Source organism: Rhyacophila brunnea, unplaced genomic scaffold (assembly GCF_057557595.1).
Source record: "Rhyacophila brunnea isolate RB1 unplaced genomic scaffold, BYU_Rbru_1.0 scaffold_24, whole genome shotgun sequence".
Lineage (NCBI taxonomy): Eukaryota > Metazoa > Arthropoda > Insecta > Trichoptera > Rhyacophilidae > Rhyacophila > Rhyacophila brunnea.
Window position 1 is genome coordinate 24,677,199 of NW_028232904.1, and position 24,239 is coordinate 24,701,437.

Consider the following 24,239-nt stretch of genomic DNA (forward strand, 5'->3'; position numbering starts at 1 on the left):
ACATAATCGAATAAAACTATTTTGTTGAGAAGAAATTATTTATAATTAAAAGGCCTTTCCTGAATTCTTTGATCACCTATTCTTATTCCTCTTCCAATTGTTGTCCATGTGATTTTTTCTCTGTGAAGTCTTTTTGCATCCACAGGTTAACAAAAACTCTCGTGTTATCCTCCATTTTAAGATAAATATATCATTATTGTAGGGAGGCCAACATAACGGATCAAAAACAAGTGACTTAATGATGCTTGATCAAAAAATTAATATGCCAAAACAGAGGCAATATTATCATTGTTGCATATTTAGTTCAAAACTGCCAAAATGTAACGTAGGTCATTACTGAGGGGGAGGCTTAAATTATTGATTTTATGTCCACGTAAATTAAATTAACAATTCACTATATTCCAATATTTCGAAAAGTGATTTTGAAATGTTCTTAAACATGAAACTGTTTTTTTCAAAAGTACCCAATAACAAATTCTAAAAAGTTTTTAACCGGTCCGCCGAACATAAAATGTCGTATTCTTTGAAAGATTTTTTTCTTCCTCAAACAGCTCAATGACTTGCTTTGTCACATCGACCGTCAGTTATAAAATTTAGAAATGTATTTTTTTCTCTCTCAAAGGCGTCGTGAGATTCGTATGCAGGGCCGCTTCAGTAGTGAGTGCAATAAGCGTCAATTACAAAAAGCGTCCAAAATGAGATTCGGCCAGAGTATTTAGCAACAAAACCTGCCAGGATAATAATAATTATAGACGAACTGAGAATTATCGCACGAATAAAAATGCACCACTGACCAATTTGAGTAAATCACTAGAGGTTGTGATTTGTTGACTTATTCATTTCTCCAAATCAAGATTATTAGTTGTCTCAAGAATTCATGATTGGTTTTTCAATTTCTCGATTTCTCCTAATAAAACTGCATTCACAATTAAAATCTATACCTTGTTTTATTTAGCTCTTCCGAACAAGATTTTATTTTACCGGGAAAATTCTATTCAAATCAAAAACAAGAACTTTTTCTCTTTTGCTCTTTTGGCCAATATATCTGAGATATAAAATTTTCTTAAAAAAACTTAGCTTAACGATATTTTTTCAATTTCTCGAGAATTTATTTCTCGAGACATCGCAGAATATTTTGAAAAAATATTGCAAAAAAATATGACAGTTTCAAAATCTGTTTGCTATATATTTAGCGCAATAAAATGTAGGTACTTAAAATCAACATCTCATGCATATACCCACTATATAAACATTTTTTTAGAAAAAAATACGATACATGAAGGGACTTGAATTTGTAACCGCTTGTACTTTTTCAATTAAGCAACCGGCATTCTACTTAATTACGACGATTTTAACTAGTAGTTCTTACATGAAATACTTGTCAAATTACATTCATAATGTTCGCTATTGTATTATGTATATTAAATCAACCTAACCTAATATAACCGACGTCACGGATCACTCAAAATATTTTGTTTTTATAACGTACTTGACTACTTGAACTTGCTAATAATTAATTGAACTATTTTTTTTTATCCAATGAATACTTTACAGGATTTCAGAATGTAATATTTTATAATTATATTGAACATACATAATTTAGAAACATCTTATGTATAATAATATACCAATTTAACAAGTAATCATACTGTAGTAGTTTTTTTGTGGAAATGTAGAAAAGATTGTATTTATAACAGTCATGTAAAATTTATAATTGCATTTTGGACTTTAAAGTTTCCCCAATCACCCTTTTCACTGGTTTTGTAGTCGTATATCATGTGTATAAATTAGTCAGCACATACGGGCGTCTTTGTTCCTAGCGACGGACCTGCTTGCAAAACTTTAGTTTTTAGCCGAAAGTAAAGTTGTCACTTCGCACAAAGGCCGAAAAATAAATGTCAATTTAACTTATAACATCTTCCCGTTTGGAAAATCTCGGAAAGTTTCGAATAAAACATTCAGAAGGTTAGGATATTACAAAAGGGATCAATGTCCGCAGAAGAATTTTTTTATCGCGTAAAAGGTTTTCAAGGAACAAACGTCCAGAAAGATTGTTTTCTTCTTACAATGATTGATTTATTTTATTTATTTTGTGGTGGAAAGTCTCCGGATAGTAATGAGATATAAAGGGTTTTACTAGACTTTCTATTAACTTTGTCGACACCACATAATAATATAAGGTGATATTTTACAAATTTGTATGAATATTATGTTACTTGGATAGCGAAAAAAATACATATTATATTACATATTATATTATTAATTTAATTTAAGAAAACGCTAATTTTTATCGTGCTCTTTCTACTTTTATTAATTATATCTGGACCGATTTCGTCCGCCTTAGAGAGATATTATATAAATTATTAGTCCTTGACTTGGGGTATTCCTATTTGGTTGTGGGGCTCATCGGCATACGCGTCATCCCCTCCATCTGTAGTAGGTGATCTGGATTGTAGGTTGAGATGATTATACGTGGTGACTTTATTTTGTTTTTCCCAGTTCTTGATGAGGACCGGGAGTGGTTGCTGCTTTAAGGTTCCAAGTGTTGTTATTCCTGTTGATATATAGCCGTCTAATATAATAACATAACTAAATATTATAAGTAATAATTTAAGAATATTATTAATACGTTTAACTATGGCACTGGCTGTCCGCCAATGCTAAATACTAATTAATACTAATTAGAATTCTATGTTCACTTGGGTGTCCGGCGTGACAACAGTGTGTACTCGAAGGTCTATTGTAACGGTCGCATAACAAAATGTAATCTATTACTCTGTATATTATTATTCATGAAGTTGATAATAATAAAGTTAATCATATATAAAACTATGTTGATAATTTAACATCCTCTAAACGATCCATTATTCTCAACAATTCCATTGTAATTGAATTTAGATTTTAAGTTATAAGTTCGGCATATTCTTCTTTCTTCTTCCGCTTAGCGTCGATTCTTTCGTCTCGGCCTCTTCTTCTTTTGTACTGTAGTTCCCTCATCGGAGTCCGGTTTGGTCGAGGCGTCTTTTTTGGGGTCCGGTTCTGTCGGCGTGTCAGTGTCTTGGCTTTTCGTGACGGTGTCGTGGCTTTTATAGATTGCTTTGAATTCTTCGAGGTATCTTGTTGCCATTGTTTCACCGGTATCCTTTGCTATTGTCAGGAGTTCCATGGTTGCTTTTATTTTGGATATAATTTGTCGTGAGAATCCGCTTATGAACTTTTCTTAGCAAAGTTCTTGTAATTGTCGATCGATATTTATCTCTAGCTCGGTCTTGGTTTTTTCTGGTTCGGATGTTAGGTTGTCTGTATCATCATTATCTGGTTTCTCTTCGGTTTGTGGAGATCTGGTCGGTGAAACGATTGGTGAGCCTATTGGTGTAAATAAGTTATCATCGTCATCACTGCTCTGGTCCTCGTTAGGCTGAATCTGTGTGAGGGGCGCTGCGGCGGTGGCGTCTGCAGTGCTGTGATCGTTTTCTGTGGTTTCAGGTGGTATCTCTTCTGTTTGTGTTTCATTGTCACTGCTGTGTTCCTCGTTGGGCTGAATCTGTGTGAGTGGCGCTGCAACGGTGGCGTCGGCAGTGCTGTGTTCGTTGTCTGTGGTTTCAAGTAGTGGCTCTTCTGTTTGAGTTTCATTGTCTGTGCGTGGTTCGGGTCTGAGTTGTATCTGTTGTTTATCTGGTAGGTCGCTGGGTGATTGTGGTGTTTTTTTCCGCCTTATGTAAGATTTGTAGTTGATGATGGTGAGTTGGCTGTCGTGATATGTTGAAGATGGTGGGTTCCTGAGCTTGGTCGTGGCGGGTGTAGAATCTGGTGTGCTGCTGTTGGCTTCTGTTGAGGCTTCGCCTTGGTAACTCTGTTTGAGTTCTGTGATGAAGTGCGCGACGTAGATAGAATATTTGTCTCCCTCTATCGTTGTCCAGTAGTCTAATTTTATTAGTCCTGATCATAGAGGTATTAAATAAAAAGAGGAGCAAGGAATTGGCTTTCTCATACAACTTAATGAAGCAGGTCAACAATATCCGACAACTTACGAGAAATAGTGACGCGATAAAAAAAAATCAGGGCATCACGAAAGATTCACTTTGGTCATTATAACGCACCCATATAATATAATGTTAACGTGGAAATTTTGCCGCAACTTGATTACCAGCCCGCCTCACCATACTTTTTCTCCATACTTGTTTGCTTCACCATACTTTCATATAACCTGCCGCCCCTGGTTCCTGATTAACTGTGAGATGGTTTTATCAATTGCAAACACACATATTTGTTCCTTCCTAACACAGTTGAGTGCGTGGCGACTTCAGTCTTGAGCATCTGCTCCTGAGACTATCCCAGGCGTAAACAACCGGTAATGATTCAAATATAGACCATCAGTTGTTTATTCTCCCAAGGTGCAGAACCAACCTGCCACTGGTAATGCCAATTGGGAGGGCGATAACTATGTTCAACGAAATTGCTTCGGGTGATGATATATTCCACCTACGTGAGAATGAGCATAGGTAGACGACGTTGTTTTATGAAGTTTTAAAATAGGGTCTGCTTAACTTATCTGGTGTACTTCCTTGTATCTATCTAATATACATGTTTTGTATTTACACATTTCTACTGTTTAATAACATACTATCTATCTCTTTTTTTATGTAATACTGTTTTATATTTCTTTGTTTCTAAATGTCATGTTGTAAACGTCTTAAACTTATAATTTGTAATGTCCATAATATGTTAAAAAATAAATAAATTGAAATTAAATTGAAATCCAAATGTAGAGCTTTGTGATACGCTTGATTGTGACCGAGTATGGTGTGGGGTAGGTGTGGTTTAGAGGGAACTACTAGGTAGTACCGTTCAACGAGTAGATCAATTTTATTTTCACACTTTTAAGAAATAAAATTAATTCTCTTACCTACGCAAAAGTTAGCGTTAAAAATACTTTTGACAAAATCAACTGTCTTTCATTGGTGCATAATATTATATATTTTTTGAATTATAATGAGGGTCTTTTTATTTCCAGGACTTTTCCACAGAGCCATCTTGATGTCAGGTAGCGCCTTATCTGATTGGTCGTTAACTTCTAATCCGATCCAGTTCACCATACAAGCGGCTCAAAGTTTAAACTGCCCCCTAATCGCCGATGACTTGGGGGAATGCTTGAGGAAAAAACGGTAAAAAGATAAACCTTTTTTCTCAAGATAAGCAAATATAATATCTTTAAGAAATATAATCTTTGTATTCTTAATTAAATTATTGGGTTTTAATCTAACTGCCTTTTTGGAGAAGTGTCAGATCCCCTAAGAGCTGTGAGTCAGGGGTTTAATTTAAATCAAGTAGACAGGTTTCCAAAGATAATAATTGGACCCAAATACCATCTAAAAATACCTACTGACTTATATAAGCCCGGTGCAACTACAATGCTCCCCCCTGATAATTATCTTAACAATTGAGAGAATTGTTTTGTTCTCCCAAAGTGCGTGACCAACCTGCTATTACTAATACCAATTGTTATGGTAATAACTTTATTCAACAAATAATTCATAAGATGAAAGAATGTAACATTGTTTTATAGAATATACTCCCGTAATTTAAAACACCTAATTTAACACACAAAAATATATTATAACCAGTAGAATAAATCAATTTAGAAATCGCTTCAGCGAGTATTGCATAAATCATTAGTTAATTTCGTCGCAATTAGATAGGACACGTATTTTTTTTCCGACCATATACGATCCTAATAGGATCATATGGGCCTCCACAGAGTAGAGGTTTGTATTAACATTTTGTTTTTTACGAGAAATGGATCTCAGCCACTTGCTCAACCTATTAGGTCCATACCCTGACTCACACACAAATTGAAAAACAATATGTGTACTTGCCATACCCAGGATTCGAACCTGAGACCCACGGCGTGATAGTCCAACGCTTTAGCCGCGCGGCCACCGCGGACACGTATAGCTTAGTAGTAAGTTTCACATGGGTGCAAATCCCGAGGGACGCAGATTCGAAACCTACTGGGTGTCGTGTTTTTTCAAAACGGTTTTTTCTGTGGTTCTATCAGTGTTTTCAAATAATGTCTACTATGTTTAAAAAAGTCGCTTCAGTTATTAATATTTTCTACTTAATTTTTTGATAATAATGATATGCATCTAAATATTATATTATATAGATCTCTTCAAAATTTTAGACTACAAGCATTCCTAAGATAAAGTTAGTTGAATAAAGGCACGGGTACTATGCACACAGCATCATATGGATAGGCTCAAAAAATATTTAGTAATCTTCTCTTCTTGGTCGTGCACTCATGGCTGAGGATCGTGACCACATTTAAATTTCGCCATCCTTTGAGCGACCAAGACTTTCTATCCTTCTCGATCTTCCGCTTCTCTCAGAGCAGAATGGATGGTGCCCCCAGTCAGCTCTTTCACTTGGTCGCTCCATTGCGCAGACGCTCTTCCTCTGCTTCGCCTTCCCTGGAGGCTACCCAAAACTACCAGTCTCTCCATGTTGTCCCTCCGCGCCTGACAATATGTCCAAAAAACTGCAGAATTCTTCTCAGACATATCGTCGAGAGCCGTTCTTTTATCTTCAGTCTCTGGATGATTGACTGGTTTGTCCTGTGCTCCGTCCAATAAATGCGAAGCATTCGGCGCCAACACCACATCTCAAAGGCATCAATTATTGCCAATTAGTAATCTATATGGTGATAAAAAACTCAATCTGTGTCAGCATATTGATCGGCGATATTAAATGTATTGCCAAAATTACAAATTCCCTAATAATATCCATTTCCCGGAGTGTCCAATTATTGTAAAATCAGTAACTAGCTTACTGCAGATTATTTCCGCGATATCCTTTTTTCCACATAGTCAACTATATCCAATGACGCAAACTTCATATAGTAGCTGACTCAATTATATTAATTATTTCCTAAATATTCTTTTCAAAGTATTATTTTGATAGTGAGTACGTTAATAAAAAGTGGATCATAATTCATCGGACATGTTACTCGAATATAAGTACCCGGTCTGTTAGTATCTCAGTCTAAGAATCGCTCCGCACAACATCTCGTTCTAACGGACCTCGGAACAGTATCATAAGTATTGTAACATACTCTTATACCGACTGTTTACGCTGCAAATAAAACTCGCTCCTCCATCCATCGGAGCAACCACCAAATCTCGACTTCTCATCTCTCCTTCTGACGACCTGACTATAAGCCTAATTTGCTTTGGATATTTTAACATATAGTTTAAAGTGAATATCTATTTTTATCATGATTTATGTTTTTCAGGTTATCTGAGATAATGGCTGTACGAGTCTCGGCTCCAGAATACATGACGTCTTTCGGCCCCATAATAGACGGATCTGTGATTCCGAATGAGCCAGCCCAAGTAATGGGAGTTTACAAAGATCTGTTTAGCAAGTAAGTACATTATTTACATAATCTAAACATAATTACCTCACTTTAGCGTAGAGTAAATATTTAACAATATATCAAAACACGATTAAGCATTCAGTCTGGCGCTTCGTTAATTGCCAGTAGTTTATAAATTTGTATAATAAATGAAGTAAACACTGACAGATAGAATTAATACGCAGTTTGTCAGTACTGTGACATAATTAAAAAAAAATACCATTAACTTTCAAAATTATACCGAATAAAATATTTAATTTTACGTTTAGAGGTTTATTTTATTGATGACACAAATTATGATCTTTCAAAGCATTAGTACCAAAGTTGTACGTTTGTAGAATTAAAGTTTTACTGTCAATATTCACAGTATGTCTATTGTAGGATTGGTGCCAAAAGTTGATAAGATGACATTTTAGGTATATTGAGTTAATGATCTATTCAGGTAAATATCTATGTTTAAAAAAAATTGGACCTGGTCCATCTACGGGAAGGTACTTTTTCGTTATTACGATTAAAGTTTGTAATATTATCTGATTTTCATCAGGGAAAAGTTTGTAAGTCAACACTTAGATACTAAAATATTCAATTCTTGAATCTTTATCAAATATTTGTACAGCAAGAGGTTTGTAAAATTGAGTATTACTTATATGAAATTCAGTGTCAATATAATATAGCATTCTCATTAAAAAATGTTAAACCAAAAGTTTGTAACTATATTATTATAATTATGTAATACATGCTATTTTTGAATGTATTTTGTCATCTATGGAATACATACATTACTAGATCCATTACAGTGGGTAAATTGTATAATTATAACATTCATAGGTGACCCAACTTTTACCAAAATAAATACATAAACAATAAGATTACAGCGATTTATGACATTCGACAATTGTTATCCTCGATTCCAATAGGAAGGCACAGTAAATTATAAAAATATGTACTTATGTTAAACCTTGTCTGCCAAAAATTGGTAAGTATAGTCTTTCTTAATAAATAACTTTTGTATATAATTCGTAGATAATGTGGACTGAATTAGACTTAAGTTAACGGCCCACGTGCGCCACGTAGGTCAAAATGGAGATTTTATGCTAATTTCAGAGCATAATCCTGGACATTCCTTAAAAATTAATACATCTAAAAAATCTTAACACTGCACATGGATGTACTGAAATATGACTATATTCTAAAACATTAGATCGAGAGGTTTGAAAGAATACTATTTTATGTAATAAATATACTTTATGCAGTCATTAAATGTTTAAAATAAATATAAAGGATAATAAGGTTTCAAAATTATAGAAATAGATTATCTACAATGTTTAAGGAATATCAAGGATTATACTCTGAAAAAACCATAAAAGCTCCATTTTGACCTACGGGTGCATGTGGGCCCTTAAGGCTGATTTTACAGAGGAAGTCAAACTTTAAAATGGCCATACCCCACAACATGTTTTTAAGACTTGATGGCATCCTCACGATATCATTTGGGAAAACGACGGCTGACTATTTTTTAATTTACAAAAAATGGTTAATGTTTATAATTTGTGATTGCTATTAATGTTTTTATTTATATTATGTATATAAATCAATCATAAAAATGTGTCGCAAAACCATTTATTAAATCGTGAATATCGAGTGTTAGATATTATATATTGCATAGTCTTAGATACAAGGAATAATACTTAGTAAATATTACTTTAATCAAAAATAAATAAAATGCCCGTTTTTATTACAGGTGTAACATATTTTTTGCAATTCCCAAAATTGTCTTGAAAACCCCTCACAAAATAGTAAACAACATAATAACACAACAACGCTACACAAAATATAAAATCTTGGCCACTAAAAAAGACAGTCAAGTACAGAAATAAATATAGGAACATAACCTCATCTTATACCGTTATAATAAAATATCTTAACTACGAATGGGAATATGTAAATACGAGTAATTATATCATTATACGAAATGCAATTCGTAGTAATTTAAAAAAAAAAGTGTTCATAGGTACTTAGCTCACATTAATACGCAAAATTCTTAATTTTCAACTGTTATGCGACTCCTGGGCCCTTAAGGCTATACCTCAGCTAAGGCATGGTCTAAAAAGAAGATCGTAACTATGCTACGCGCGGATTGTGCTAATGACGCGTGCCGAACGGAACATAATTTGTCATAAAAATCCAACATGCGCCCATTTAGTGTTATGTTTATTGTTATATTAGTAATAATAATAATGTATTGATTGACATGTTTTCTATTACGAGTACAGGCATAACGTTTTTTAGTCATCTTTACACGATATAAGAATAAATTCTTACGACGCCATCACAAAAAAAATCGTCGTGCTCCCACCTCGAATGCCGCTCGGCGATCAGAATTTCATCCCACCTATTGTTGAAAATTATTTGCGGTTTCACTTACGTATCGTCGGTGTTTTGAAAAAAGGGCGAATTAACTAAAATGCTATTTTACAGGAGGAGGATTTTTAACTTTTGACATTTATTTGTTTATTACCTGTGGATGGTTATAAATATCTAACAAGTTTATAATAAAGTTTAGAAAAAATACTGTCAATATAATAGGCATTATTATATAATATTTTAAAAGGCCTAATATTATGTCACATTCGCTTTTTATTCGTAATACTAAATGGATATTCGCTCTTACGATTATCGTTTTTAAGTACTTTTCTGTGGAGATACAAATTCGCCGTTTTTACACAACAAAGCTGTGGGGTAGGTACATATTGTATTTTCATTAAAATCTCGATTTTGCCAAAATGGTTGATTCGCCCTTTTTACAAAACACCGGGTATGCTCTTTATATTTTTTAAATATAAAAAAAAAATGTGTTACAATCCGATAAAATTGATTGCTACATTGTAAAGATGGACCTTTATAAAATTAACCCTCTAAAAAGTTATACTTTTTAATATAATTGTTTTGTATCTATTGTGTCGTAAAAATTACAATGCCTAATGAGATTTCGCATTTGCAGTCTGTTGTTTTGTTCTGAATGTCGTTTAACTTTTACGTTTTCTCAATTGCTTTATTCCGTACCGTAATCGTTCGTAAAAGGGACAATAAAAGTGCCTATTTTAATACCGTAATGGTTTATAAACATGCTAAGTACGCCACTGAACCCATCGTTTTGAATTCTGGTTATTTTAGTCGATTTCTACATACAGGCCGTTCTTTGAAGCTGTCGGCGGGGAACTTTTGATGTTATTATTATTTGGTAGTCTCTTGATAATTTTCTTTGAGAGTTACATAAGTACTTAATACCTTTTAGTATTATCAGATTAGTGTTTTATTTATTCATAGTGCTTAATATATATAATACATTGTGACAGCTTGAACTATATCAAGCTAAATCTAATTTAGAACATAGAGCCTTACATACTTGTTGAATTTAGTTGTATGGTTATTTCGGTGTTTTAATAATTTTGACCTCTAAATACGTCTCTAATATACAAGAAATGAAAATATATTTAATATTAAATTCTACAGGTTTTTAAAAAGGTTTATCGATAGCTATTTCGGTTGTAACACCATTATCAAGACTAATCAGTCTTTAAGTTTTAGCCAATAGTTAAAATTTGTCACAATTAGTACGTTGCCTTGTAGCATAGAGGTAAATGCAACGGACGGGGCGTATACCCAGGTGATGCACGGTTCGATTCCCTGCCGGGGTGGCTTACTTTTTTCAAAAGAATTTTTTCTATTGGTTATAATATATTTTCTCAGAAAGTATTTTTCAAAATTATGTATGTTCAATAATCAGAATGGTACATTCTTAAAACCTTGTGAATTATTCGTTGAATAAAAGAAATAGTTAAAGTGTATAGAAATATACCAACGGCGTTCCAATAAGTGGTCCTTTTTCTTGAGTGTGTAATTTAATAATATAATTAAGTGCTAGTCAAAGAATCTAGTTTATCACAAGTTTTGTTTTTGTTTTGTTACGCTAAAGAAGTATAACTTCTAACGCGCGTACATAAGTACGCACACCGATTTTTTTATTATTAAACACACATATTATGTAAAATAATATAAATACACCATGTATTTTTGTTTACTCTGAATAATTTATTATTTTCGTAAAGAATGCAAATAATACAGTAAAATGAAAAAAAAAATGCAATCAAACTGCAAATGCTTCGAAGTCTAGACTGTGACATCGGCCAATTCGTCTTCGGAAAAATGTGTCATCTATATGTGGGACTACTTTGTTTTGTCTGGCTTTGCTCAGACATTGGCCATCAACCTTTTATAAATAATATATTTTAATATTGCTTACTAACTCTATGATCATTGATAAATTAATTTGACGTGAGAAGTTATAGCTATACCGAGTTGCAGGTAGGTATATAAAAGTTTTTAAAACAGAAACTAGTTTTGAATTGCAAAGATTGGCTTTTTGAGAGAGCATTTAAATTTTTTGATTGTCGTCGTCACAATGCAACCATATTACGAGGATGCATTTAATTAGGGAATGCAATACCGGTATTCCATTAGTTATTGATATTAAAATACCGGTTTCAAAAATCCAAAACACTGGTATTTTACAACGTTTTTATTAGCTCGCATTCTTGTTTGTCCGATGGTTGTTTGTCCAGTATAAATCTTGGAATCGATTTTTAACTAACTTCTCGACTGGCTAGACGTTTGAAACTTTTAGGATATATCAGAACACGATGCCAATGCATTCTTTTAATACTTTTAACCATCTTTAAGCAGAATTGAATTCATTTTCAGTTACTTCTGTTTTATATGAAAAGTTATTTCGGAAGAAATCCGTAGTCCAATCCACTATTATTGGTTGCTAGGGGTCTGGGGTCCTAGCAACTAAATTACTAATATATACGTGCGTTACTAAGGAAATCAATATGAAATGTCATTTTGACAGTAAGTACAATTTTTTTGATCGTTTAAGCTTGTTATGGGTTGGTTTTATTAAAAGATATTATTAATTATATTTAACGTTTTCTTTTATTCCGATTTATAACACAAAGTCACATACAATTATTATTACTGAAGTTTTAATACAAAGTTGAATATTACAAGGTACACAATGCGTCTTTCTTGTGAGACGTCCGACTGAAGAGTGTTTTTTATTCTGGAATACTTCTAGGAAGGAAACAATAAATATGATGCAAAAAAACTTAAGAAACTAACAAGATGCAACATGTTTGAGTCAGTCGAACCCGCTGGTTGACAAACTAACGGTACAAATTTGAATGGCACATAACACCTCCCTTCAAAAGAATAAACTTATGGTACACAATTTTTACCATGAGTTTGGTTAAAAGAAATTATAATCATATTAATACATTGGTTTTCGAAAATAGATTTTGTTGTGAACAATAGATTGTGATGTGTGACAAATAGATTTAGAACAATTGAAGTCATATTACATACAGGTATATATATATTTTTTTTTACATTTAGAAAAACAATAAAATTCTTAATATTAGTACATATTATAATAAAGTAAATAATAACATAATCCTTTGAATGAGATTATTTATTGTGAGGGATCTAAATTAGCTTGCTTAATTCTATTTGTGTGAACCTTAACTAACTTATTCTGAACCTTAATTGTAACATTTAACGGACTGTTAATCTTGACAATTTCGTAAGGTCCTTGGAAATTAGGAGATAATTTTTTTGATTTATTTATTTTAGAGGCGTTATTGGTTAAATATATTTTATCACCGATTTCAAATGTTCTTAATGTTTTGTCCTTGTTATACCTTATCTGAGTTTTTTCTTTTCCTTTTATCAGATTGTTTCTAGCTATTTCATGTGATTTTGTTAATTTAAGTTTAAGATTATCGATAAATGAATCGTATGTGTACTTGAATTCAGATGTTTTTAGAGCTGTCGGCAAACTTGGTAGATTTCCAAAAACTAATTCGAATGGTGTAAATTTTGTGGCGGTATGCGGAGTAGTGTTATAACTAAACATGGAGAATGGAAGCCATTCATCCCAATCGGTTTGATTCGGAGAGATATAATGTTTTAGATAATCAGCTAAAGTAGCGTGACTTCGTTCTAGGGATCCATTACTGGTAGGCGTATATGCGCTAGTTTGTATCTGTTCGATTTTAAAAAGTTTGGCTACTTCCTTGAGAATATTTGAAGTAAAATCCTTTCCTTGATCGGTAAGTATTTTATCTGGAATTCCATATTGACAAATAAATTTTGAAGTTAGTTCCTTGGCAATGGTTACTGCTTCATGATTCGGGATTGGGTAACATTGAGAGTATTTTGTTAAATCGTCTTGGAGGGTTAATATATATTTGTTTCCACTTTCCGTTAAAGGTAGAGGACCTACTATATCTAAAGCAATACGTTCAAATGGTTTTAGACTGGTGGTAGTAATTTCTATGGGCTGTTTTAAGTTTTTTCGGGATATTTTATTTTTTTGGCATGATTCACATTGTTTAATATACATTTTAATATCCTTTTGCATATTAGTCCATCGATATTTAAGTCGTATACGGTTCAAGGTCCTGTGATATCCTGAATGTCCGCTTAAAGGAGAATCATGGTATTCCTTAAGTATTTGTGGAATTTCATTGTGATTAGGGTTAATTATTGTATTATGACAAATAGTGATATTTATATTTGAGTTATTGAAAACATATTGAATAATCTTTTTAATTTTTTCCCAATTGAGGTTATCCAAACCACAACCGAGTCGTGGAAATGAAATATTTAGTTCTTTGTTATTTTTAAGAATATTTTTTAAATTTGATAATGCCAGAAAAACGGAATTATAGTTTGGTTTTTCCCAAAAATTTTGTTTTGTGATTAAGTGGTAAATATTATTTTTACGAAATTTTGATTCGAGTACATCTCCTATTCTCGAATGTGTACTAACTAATTCATCATGATTGGTAATGATTGTACTTATTTCTAAAGCTATCCCTTTGGACATTGATTTATCATTTGAAATACAGTGCGCAATTGATTGTTTTTGATTTAGAAGGGATTCGTCGATTTCATTTAAGTTGACATTGAAATGTTCATTTTGTTTCTCGAGAAAGTCATTGTATGAATATGAAGGATTATTGGTAGATGGGTTATTTACAAGAACAGTATTTTGATTTTCGATTCGGGACAAAGCGTCAGCATTAGAGTTTAATTTACCTGGTTTATAAATGATTTCGTAATCGTATTCCTCTAATTTTAATCGCCATCTAATGAGTCTAGAACCGGGATCCTTAATATTAAAAAGCCATGTGAGAGGACGATGATCCGTGATTATTTTAAATTTTCGGCCATAGAGATAGGGTCTGAAGTGTTTACAAGACCAAACGATCCCGAGTAACTCCCGTTCAGTCGTAGAGTAATTTGTTTCAGCCCTATTTAGTGTACGAGATGCATATGCTATAGGAAGATCTCTGGATATAGGTCCTTGTGATAATACGGCCCCTATAGCAAAGTTTGAAGCATCCGTTGTAAGGTTAAACGGTTGCGTGAAGTCTGGAAATTGTAAGACTGGTTCAGTAAGTAATTTATTTTTTAATGTTTCGAAAGCATCATCTTGAACCTTAGTCCATTTGAAAATTACATCCTTTTTTAATAAACAAGTAAGATTTTGAGAAATTTTTGAAAACTCTGGAATAAATTTTCTGTAATATCCTACGAGACCAAGAAATGATTTTATTGAATATAGGAATAATTTCATCGTGAATATGTAATGTATTTGTTTCGTAGTCAATCTTTGCATTATTATTGACGAAAAAGTCATGACCTAGTAATCCGTCTAAAGGAACATTAGTGACATGGTTTGGAATAATGTGAATAGTATGACGAATTTGCATATATTTTAAAGGAAATGTTAAATTAACTGTTCCGATAGTTTTTACTGGATTCGGAGAGTTATCAATACCTTTGAGCGTGACGAGTTCAGTTTCATTAACAAGTTCGTTTCCATCTAGGGAACTTATTTTTACTAATGAGATGTCGGCGCCAGTATCAATCAATAATTTTAGATTTTTTTTTTCTGTATATGGAAATTCAACATACGATGTATTTGGTTCTAATGAAAATATTCTGCCTGAATGCTTCGCACGTACCGGAAGGAGGCAGGTCTCCTGGAGTGCTGGGAGTTGATAATTTTGAGAATTTTGTGAATATTGCGAATTTTGCGGAGATTGATGGAAAGAAACATTTTGATTTGTTTGATTAGCTTGAAGCTGAGAAGGATTCGAATTATTTTTAAAACGATTATTGTACTGTCGTTTTCTGCACTCTTCGATTAAGTGTCCTGATTTTTTGCAATATCTGCACACTTTATTTACTGAAGTTTTGAACTGATTTATATTTTGATTGTTGTAATTGAAATGATGTGACTGATTATGATTATTATTTTTATAGTTTATGTGCATACCTTTGAAATCATTTAAAATCTTATCCTCGTCTATAGCCACGTTTGCTGCTTCTGTTAATGTTGTTGGCTTAGACAATCGAACTACCATAGACGTTTGAGGATGGATTCCTAGCATGAAGGTATTTAGAGCGCTATCCTCAATTTGTTTAATGCGACCTTTTAACTCGTCGTCATCCTTATGTAATAGTCTAATTGCGTTGATGAGGTTATTTCTGCAATTCTCTACACGCTGAATAAATTTGATAATGGGTTCTTTATAATTCTGTTTGCAATTTCTGAGTTCTAATTCTAATTGAGACGTATGTTTATTTTCACCGTAAGTAGTGTTTAGGAAAGATTTGAAATTTTCATAAGATTCAAATTTATAATTTGAAATTGTATATTTGGCATTACCTACTACGCAGTGAATCATGTATTTTAACAGGACGGGTTTTAATTCATTCGGACATATTTCAAAAGCCGTATCACAGTCATTAAGAAATGGGTATAGATTTTTCCTTTCTCCATCGAAGGTTGAAATAAATTTCATCAGGGTATCTAAGCTTAGTGAAGACATAGTATTATTGTAGTTATTGATAATTTTCATATAAATGAATGAATAATTAATTTACCGTTCTGTTGTGGAGAATAAATACCTACACTTTACACTGTCACTGTTATATACACTAAGCACTTGACACTCGGAGATTATGTCTTGATGATATTGGAGATTTGAAGATTTGGAGACTTGAAGATCTGATGGACGCTTGAAGAATATGAAGCTGTAGCTTGAAGATTATGAAGCTGTAGCTTGAGAATATGAAGCTGGAGCTTGAAGATTTGAAGTTGGAGCTTGTAGAATTGGAGTTGGTGCTTGAAGAATTCGAGATTTGAGTTTGACGAATTCGAGATTGGAGTTTGAAGAATTGGAGTTGGAGCTTGAAGAATTCGAGATTTGAGTTTGACGAATTCGAGATTGGAGTTTGAAGAATTGGAGATTATTCGTCGAATTCAGGAATTTGAAGATATTTGAAGACTCTTGATTTAATGATTTTGAAGATTTAGGAGAATATACAACTTTATATTATTAATTAGATTTTTAATTTCCGTTCGTTTTTCACAACGATGTACTTTAAAAAAACAATTAGTTTATACGTAATATTATTATGTGTTTTATTTTTAGGATTCTTGCTATTTTTAAAGAATTTGAATTCACCGTTAATTTATTTCACGTTATTTAGCTTTATCCACACTTCCTGACACCAATTTTATGTTATGGGTTGGTTTTATTAAAAGATATTATTAATTATATTTAACGTTTTCTTTTATTCCGATTTATAACACAAAATCACATACAATTATTATTACTGAAGTTTTAATACAAAGTTGAATATTACAAGGTACACAATGCGTCTTTCTTGTGAGACGTCCGACTGAAGAGTGTTTTTTATTCTGGAATACTTCTAGGAAGGAAACAATAAATATGATGCAAAAAAACTTAAGAAACTAACAAGATGCAACATGTTTGAGTCAGTCGAACCCGCTGGTTGACAAACTAACGGTACAAATTTGAATGGCACATAACAAGCTAGTCAAGTCAAGTTTACATGATTCAACGTTGTATATAAAAAAGTTCTTTTTATCTTGTAATTATTCAGTATTAAGAAATCATACTCGTTTATGTTTTTTGAAAATGAATTTAATGTTATTTTGTTATTACTTACTACTAAATATATTGTTTATTAAATAATATAACATATCAATTTTATTATATACTGCCAAAACGCAAATATAATAAGTAATTGGATTTAAATTAGTTAAATAATTTCACATATAGAGAGAGGTTGTCTTGAATCTAGAGTTGGCTAATGATTGCCTTATTTTTTTGATAAGCAGCCACTAATAATTATTATTGTCGCCATATTTTAAATGCGTTTTGGTGGCACATTGGAAGGACCCTCATTGGTCTAACCTCTAAGCTCTAGGCGGCTCTTGTGGTGCAGTGGGTAAGGCGCTGGCCTTCCACCCGAAAGTTCTGGGTTTGATCCCGGTCATGACAAAAACATTTATTTGTTTTTCTCAAAGCCTGGGTGTTTGTGATTGTTTAAAATTACTAACAACCACCTTGTACGAAAAAGCAAAGACATGGTTATTAATAATTCTAAAAAAAAAAACCTCTAAACTCTAACCTAATGAAACACATTACAGAAACTTTTAGATTTTATAAAATTACATAGAATGTGAACATACATAATTTTGAAAAACACTTAACCATGTGCATTGTCCACTATGCTACTAGGTGACACAATTTGTCGTAATTAGTATGTCACCTCGTAGCTTAGATGATAATGCGCAGACGGGGCGTAAACCTAAGAGATGCAGGTTCGATTCCTGCCGGGTATCTTACCTTTTTCAATAAGATTTTTTCTATTGGTTATAATATATTTTCTCAGAAAGTGCTTTTCAAATTTTTTTTTCAATAATCAGAATGGTACATTCTTAAATCTTGTGAATTATTCGTTGAATAAAGGAAATAGTTAATTATATATTGATATTAATCAATGTTTATGTTAATATAATTTATACCTTCTGCCACAGTAACCATGATATCTTTAGAAATTCTGAAGAGTTCCTCTTTTCATTTGGTGGAAATATTGGAGAAAAAAAAAGTGTCTTCAAAATTATGTATGTTCATATTTTATGTAATTTTATAAAATCTCAAAGTTTTTGTGGTGTCTTTCATGTATGTGATGTGTTTCATCAAGAATGGGACATTCTTAAATCTTTTGAATTATTCGTTGAATAAAAGAAATAGTTACTGACATAGAATATGTTTCGATATCAACTGGAATTTAAATTGAAACCCTGATATTGCGCATTTGTAATGTAATAATATCATTTCGCAAGCAACTAGTTGCCGAAGACTGGCCTCCAGGGATGGATGTGCGAAAAGGTTTATGCTAATGCATTGGGGATATCGTATAGTACCTACTGCCAGATAGAGCCTTTGTTCTACAAAAGCTCAGGTAATGAGCTCTGCTTTGTGTACATGTCTACCTTTATTCTGTGAGAATTCAAATAGAACAATATGCGAGAGTGCTTATATAAATAAAGAAAAACGTAACGTGTTCACTTACTTAGCATAGAGATTTAATTGTACAATGGATGTATTACATTATTTTGTCTTTATTTTGATGTGACTACACGAATTTTGAATACGCTAATTTAATTATCTACACGTTAACATTAAACACATTTTACATACATAACTTGAAAACACCTCAGATACGTACCCGTATGTAGAAGTATACTTGACGGAATTTGAACCAATAACCACTGGTATCGCGCCACTGTGCATTAACAAATTATGCTACGAGCCTCCTATCTAATTGCGACAATAAACTAATACCTAGGTCATAATATATGAAATGCTTATTTTTCTAGTGCATGGTTTCCCAAACTATGGGTCCCGACCCACCAGTGGGTCGCGAGCAAATATTGAGTGGGCCCTCGCCACTGTATACATAAATTTAAAAAAAATAGGAAGTGATAAATTTGATATTTCATTCAGCTATTTATAATTCCTAAAAATTGAAATAAACTTTAGTTACGGAAAATATTGTAATAAAATAATGAATGTTCGATGAAGCTATGAAAGTCCTCATCCTCTTTACTACCTCATATCTATGTGAGGTCGGATTTTCGGCTATGGTTAACATTAAAACTAAATACCGAAATAAATTGGATATATCAAACTCACTGCGATTAAAAGTAACTAAAGTTGAAGTTGATGCTAAAACTGTAATGAAGAAAAATAAGAAACAAATACATCCTTCCCATTGAAATAACTTTGTAAAAAAACCTTGCAGGTGTAGGTGTTTAAGTAATATTTTTTTTTTCATTTACGTTGTTTCTTATTAATTCAACAGTCTTTCATTCATATTGATAACACTTAAGGTTCAATTAGAACAAATAAGACACCATTAAGTAGTTCCACGACTCGCCACTAGTGAATCTGAGCATTACCAATATGTATGCCCTCTTTTCTCTAAGACAGCTAAGAGGTGGGTCCCAAGATTGGAAATTTTTGTTAGATGGGTCGGAGCCCAGTCAACTTTGGGAACCACTGTTCTAGTGGGTATATATGAGGTGTTTTCAAGTTATGTATGTTTAATATATGGAATGTTACATTCTCAAAATTTTGTGAATTATTCGTTGAATAAAATACATGGAAATAATAAAAAATAAAAAACACATTTTATAATATTTATCGTCTCTGTTCTGGCAGAACATACTTACTGGATAATACTAGTTTTGAGTAATTTGACTTAGAAGTTGTTAAAATGTTTGAAATGGTATATGACTTTACAATAAAGATTGTTTATTTATTAAGAAGGTTTCCTGAAGGTAAAGTTTGAAATAAGGAACATTTTGGTATAACTAATTCAATATGTCATTTTTTCGAATTAGTGTCTTCTGCCAGAATAATGACGATATGTTTGAAAGAGTAGATATGCACAAAAAATAAATGGATTAATCTGATTTTATTTTAATGTACGCACTTTTCATTATTACAGCGTTTTTCTTAGCTTGTATTATTATTTGTCCGGTGGTTCTTTGTCCGGTACAAATTTTGCAATCGATTTTTAACTAACTTCCCGACTAGCTAGACATTTGAAACTTTTAGAATATATCAGAACACGATGCCAATGCGTTTTTTTAAATACGTTTAGCCATCTTTAAGTAGAATTGAATTCATTTTCAGTTAATTCTGTTTTGTATGAAAAGTTATTTCGACACCATTATTGGTTGCTAGGGGTCTGGGGTCCTAGCAACTAAATTATTAATATATACATGCGTTACTATGAAAATCAATATGACATGTCAAGTACAATTTTTTTAATCGTTTAAGCTAGTCAAGTTAAGTTTATATAGTTCAACAGATAATTTAAAAACGTTGTATATAAAAAGTTATTTTTATCTTGTAATTATTCTTATAAATAATAAGATTTAATATTAGGAGGCAGTATCACCTAAGAAGGGATATGAACAGAGCTTTACGTACTCACTGTCGCAGTGTTTAGTGTAGGATGAATGCTTGAGTTTGTTGTTTGTGCCAAATACCAATATGCCAAAACAAACAGACAATGTGAAGAGGATCATTGTTGCATATTATTTAGTTAAAAAATGCCAAAATGTAACATAGATCATAACTGAGGGGGAGGCTTCAACTGTCTAATTGCGTTTGTTGACTGAACGATAGAACATTTACAAAATATAAGTAGGTATCAACCGTATTGAATAATATTGTCATATTACCTTATTACATTAATATTTTCTTTTCAATTCTGTCAATTCATGGTGGAACTGCATTGTATTGTTGTTTTTATTTAATAAAACGCAAGTATTTTTGTAGTACTTATTCCAGTTTTAATCAATAGATTAGAACAGGTTTCGTCCGCCTCAGTGGGACATTTTCAACTTTGAAAATTGAAAATGTCCCACTGAGGCGGACGAAACCCGTCCTAATCTATTGATTAAAAGTGGAATAAGTACTACAAAAAATGCGTTTTATTAAATAAAAACAACAATACATTAATAATTTATCTCGAAATTACTGAGACAACCTTTTTTGTATACTGAATTAAATATATTATAATATATTATTATCTATGTTTATTTTAAAGATAGAAGCTTAGTCATGAAAAGATAGTGACATAAATATAGAGACTTATTTTTTTTCCTACAAAAACAAATATTTTTGTAATCAAACTAAAATCTTGCCAAACTTACTCTTGACACGCGTGATTTGAGTCACATTATTTTCTCCTGTGTATGTATTTATTTGTTTGTTTACAATTCGGTTCATCCTATTCACACGTTGACATGGAATACGATAACCAGTACATGATGTTTGAAAATGTTTGAGATATTAAAAAAATATTAATATATACTTAATACTAAATTAACAAACATAATAAACCATTTCTTTTATTCAACAAATAATTAATTGGGTGTCAGATGGCAGAATGGCTCATCTGCATTAATTTTCTAATTTCTTATACAAACGTTGTTGAAGTGGCAAAAGGGTACATCTGTCAGTGGATTACAAACCAAATGCCACAAGTTTTTTGAGCCAGATACATGAATTTTGAGTGTGATTCACACCAACGTACAGATAAACAAGGCAAAGTCAAAAGACATGACCATGTTTATACTATGAGATTGGTACAATTTTGTAAAAACTATATCTTAAAAAAATCTTATTTAAATAATCATTTCCATAATAATAAAAATGGTAAAATTGTTATATTTACTACTAAAAAATTGAGGCATTTGTAATTTTTCAAAAACATTTTGATAGCAAAAGAACCCATTTGCCTTGTAATATCGAATATATTAGTTTAAACGATAATATTATGCATTTTTTTTCTCTCTCAGACTAAACAAACAACAGTCAAACAGGTTAATAATAGTAAAATTGTGTATATATCACTCAAATATTTTGTTCGTTAGACTTAATTGAAAACTTATTATTTCTCTCCTCAACATTCTCGAAATATACAGATGGGCCCTTCTGCCATCTGACTACCGAATTATTATCTTCGTAGAATTCTTTAACGCTCACGGTGGCCGCGCGGCTTAAGCGTTGGACTATAACCCTGTGGGTCCCAGGTTCGAATCCTGAGTCTGGCAAGTACATATATTGTTTTTCAATTTGTGTGTGTCAGGGTATGGACCTAATAGGTTGAGCAAGTAGCTGACATCCATTTCTCGAAAAAAAAAAAAAATATGTCTCTGTGGAGGCCCATATGATCATATCGTCTCTGTTCTGGCAAAACACACTAACTGGAGAATGCTAGTTTTGAGTAATTTGACTTTGAAATTGTTAGAATGTTTGAAATGGTCTATCATGTGAGTTTATTAAGTTATCGTAAAAAGGATGACTTTAAAATAAAGACTGTTTATTTATTAAAAAGGTTTTCAGACGGTAAAGTTTGAAATAAGGAACATTTTGGTATAACTAACTCAACATGTCATTTTTTTGAATAAGTGTCTTCTGCCAGAACAGTGACGATATTAGGATCGGACATGGTCGAAAGAAGAAAAGAAGAAGAATTCTGCAGCGAGCCCGAAACGTTGAGGAAAAAGAGTACAGATGATGAAAATCAATAAATACGATAATTATTAGGTTATTATGTTATTTTGTACGTTAGTGGTTTAAACAAACATCGGGTTAGGTTATTAAACACATTAAAGAATACCATACTGAATCATAATAAAACTTTCACGTTATATTTCACATTAACAGAATTAAAACTTTGTATCATTCTGTACGCTGCTTTAAGTTTATTCAAGTGTGAAACGAGATTCGCTTTTCACACATATATGAGAGAGAGGGTAGATGATAATATATGAAGGAGAAATAGGTGATATTATTATTACCAGCATAGACAAACTAATACAAAACGTGTGGGCGTAGCATTACGCAGGTTATTTATTTATTTATTTTTTGCTACGCGTTAAAGTGGAACCATTTTAAGATTAACCTTGGCCTAAGGCTTATCTTTTTTCTTTTGATAAATAATAGTGATAAAGAATAGTGCGAAAAGATTTATCAAAAATATAATAGAATTTAGATTCTAATATAAAATCACCTTTAGTGCCTTTTGCTCCACGATACACGAATGAAACATAAAAAATAGCAATGTTTTCAGACAGGTATTTTCATAACAAAGAGCTTTCAAGTTAACCAAATATGATTATTTTGAAATATAGATATATATTTTTATTTACTATCATTAAAAATATCGTTATTATCATCGGCCAGGGTCGATCAACTGCTAAATAAAGGCGTCCATTAGCTTTTTCCACTCGTCTTGGTTCCTAGTTCTTCGCTATCACGAGCATCCACTAAACTATATGAGTTCGTTTATCCGGAAGTTTTACGGCTTCCTTGTGGTTGTTTAGTTCATCCTGGGTACGACTTCATGACGGCATCTGTCCATTGGTTGTCTTTCGACTGATTTCATGAAATTTGAATTTAAATTCTGATTGACTTAAGTTTTATACATTAAAATACAGTAAATTTTTGTGACGCGGGATTCGTCATTCGGCATCTTTTCAGATTAAAATCCAAATGTATTTATTTATACCTAGTGAATATAACAAAAATATAAATATACAACGTTCATAACATGACATTTAAAAATAAAGAAATATGCAACACTAGAGAAAGAATGGATTTAAGTTTTGTACTATTTCATTTGAGTAAATGAAATGAAACAGTACAAAACATAAATTCATTGGAATTTAAATTCAAATGCCATCAAGTACCTTCAGTTGATAGTATTAAGACGGTACTTCAGTGAAACGGCAAATAATTTTCAACTATAGGTGCGACGAAATTTCGGACTGGCTGGCAATCGGAAAGCGAAA

General features: G+C 32.2%; 1 protein-coding gene across 5 annotated transcripts in view; it reads left to right on the forward strand.

Annotated features, from left to right (window-relative positions):
* LOC147069231 (uncharacterized) overlaps window positions 1–24,239 on the forward strand; it is a 255,369-nt gene that overhangs the window by 195,669 nt on the left and 35,461 nt on the right. For all 5 annotated transcript variants that reach the window (XM_085951658.1, XM_085951656.1, XM_085951655.1 and 2 more), the window contains exons 6-7: window positions 5,015–5,165; window positions 7,292–7,423. In XM_085951658.1, the coding sequence (XP_085807784.1) occupies window positions 5,015–5,165; window positions 7,292–7,423 (283 nt within the window). The remainder of the gene's footprint in view (window positions 1–5,014; window positions 5,166–7,291; window positions 7,424–24,239) is intronic.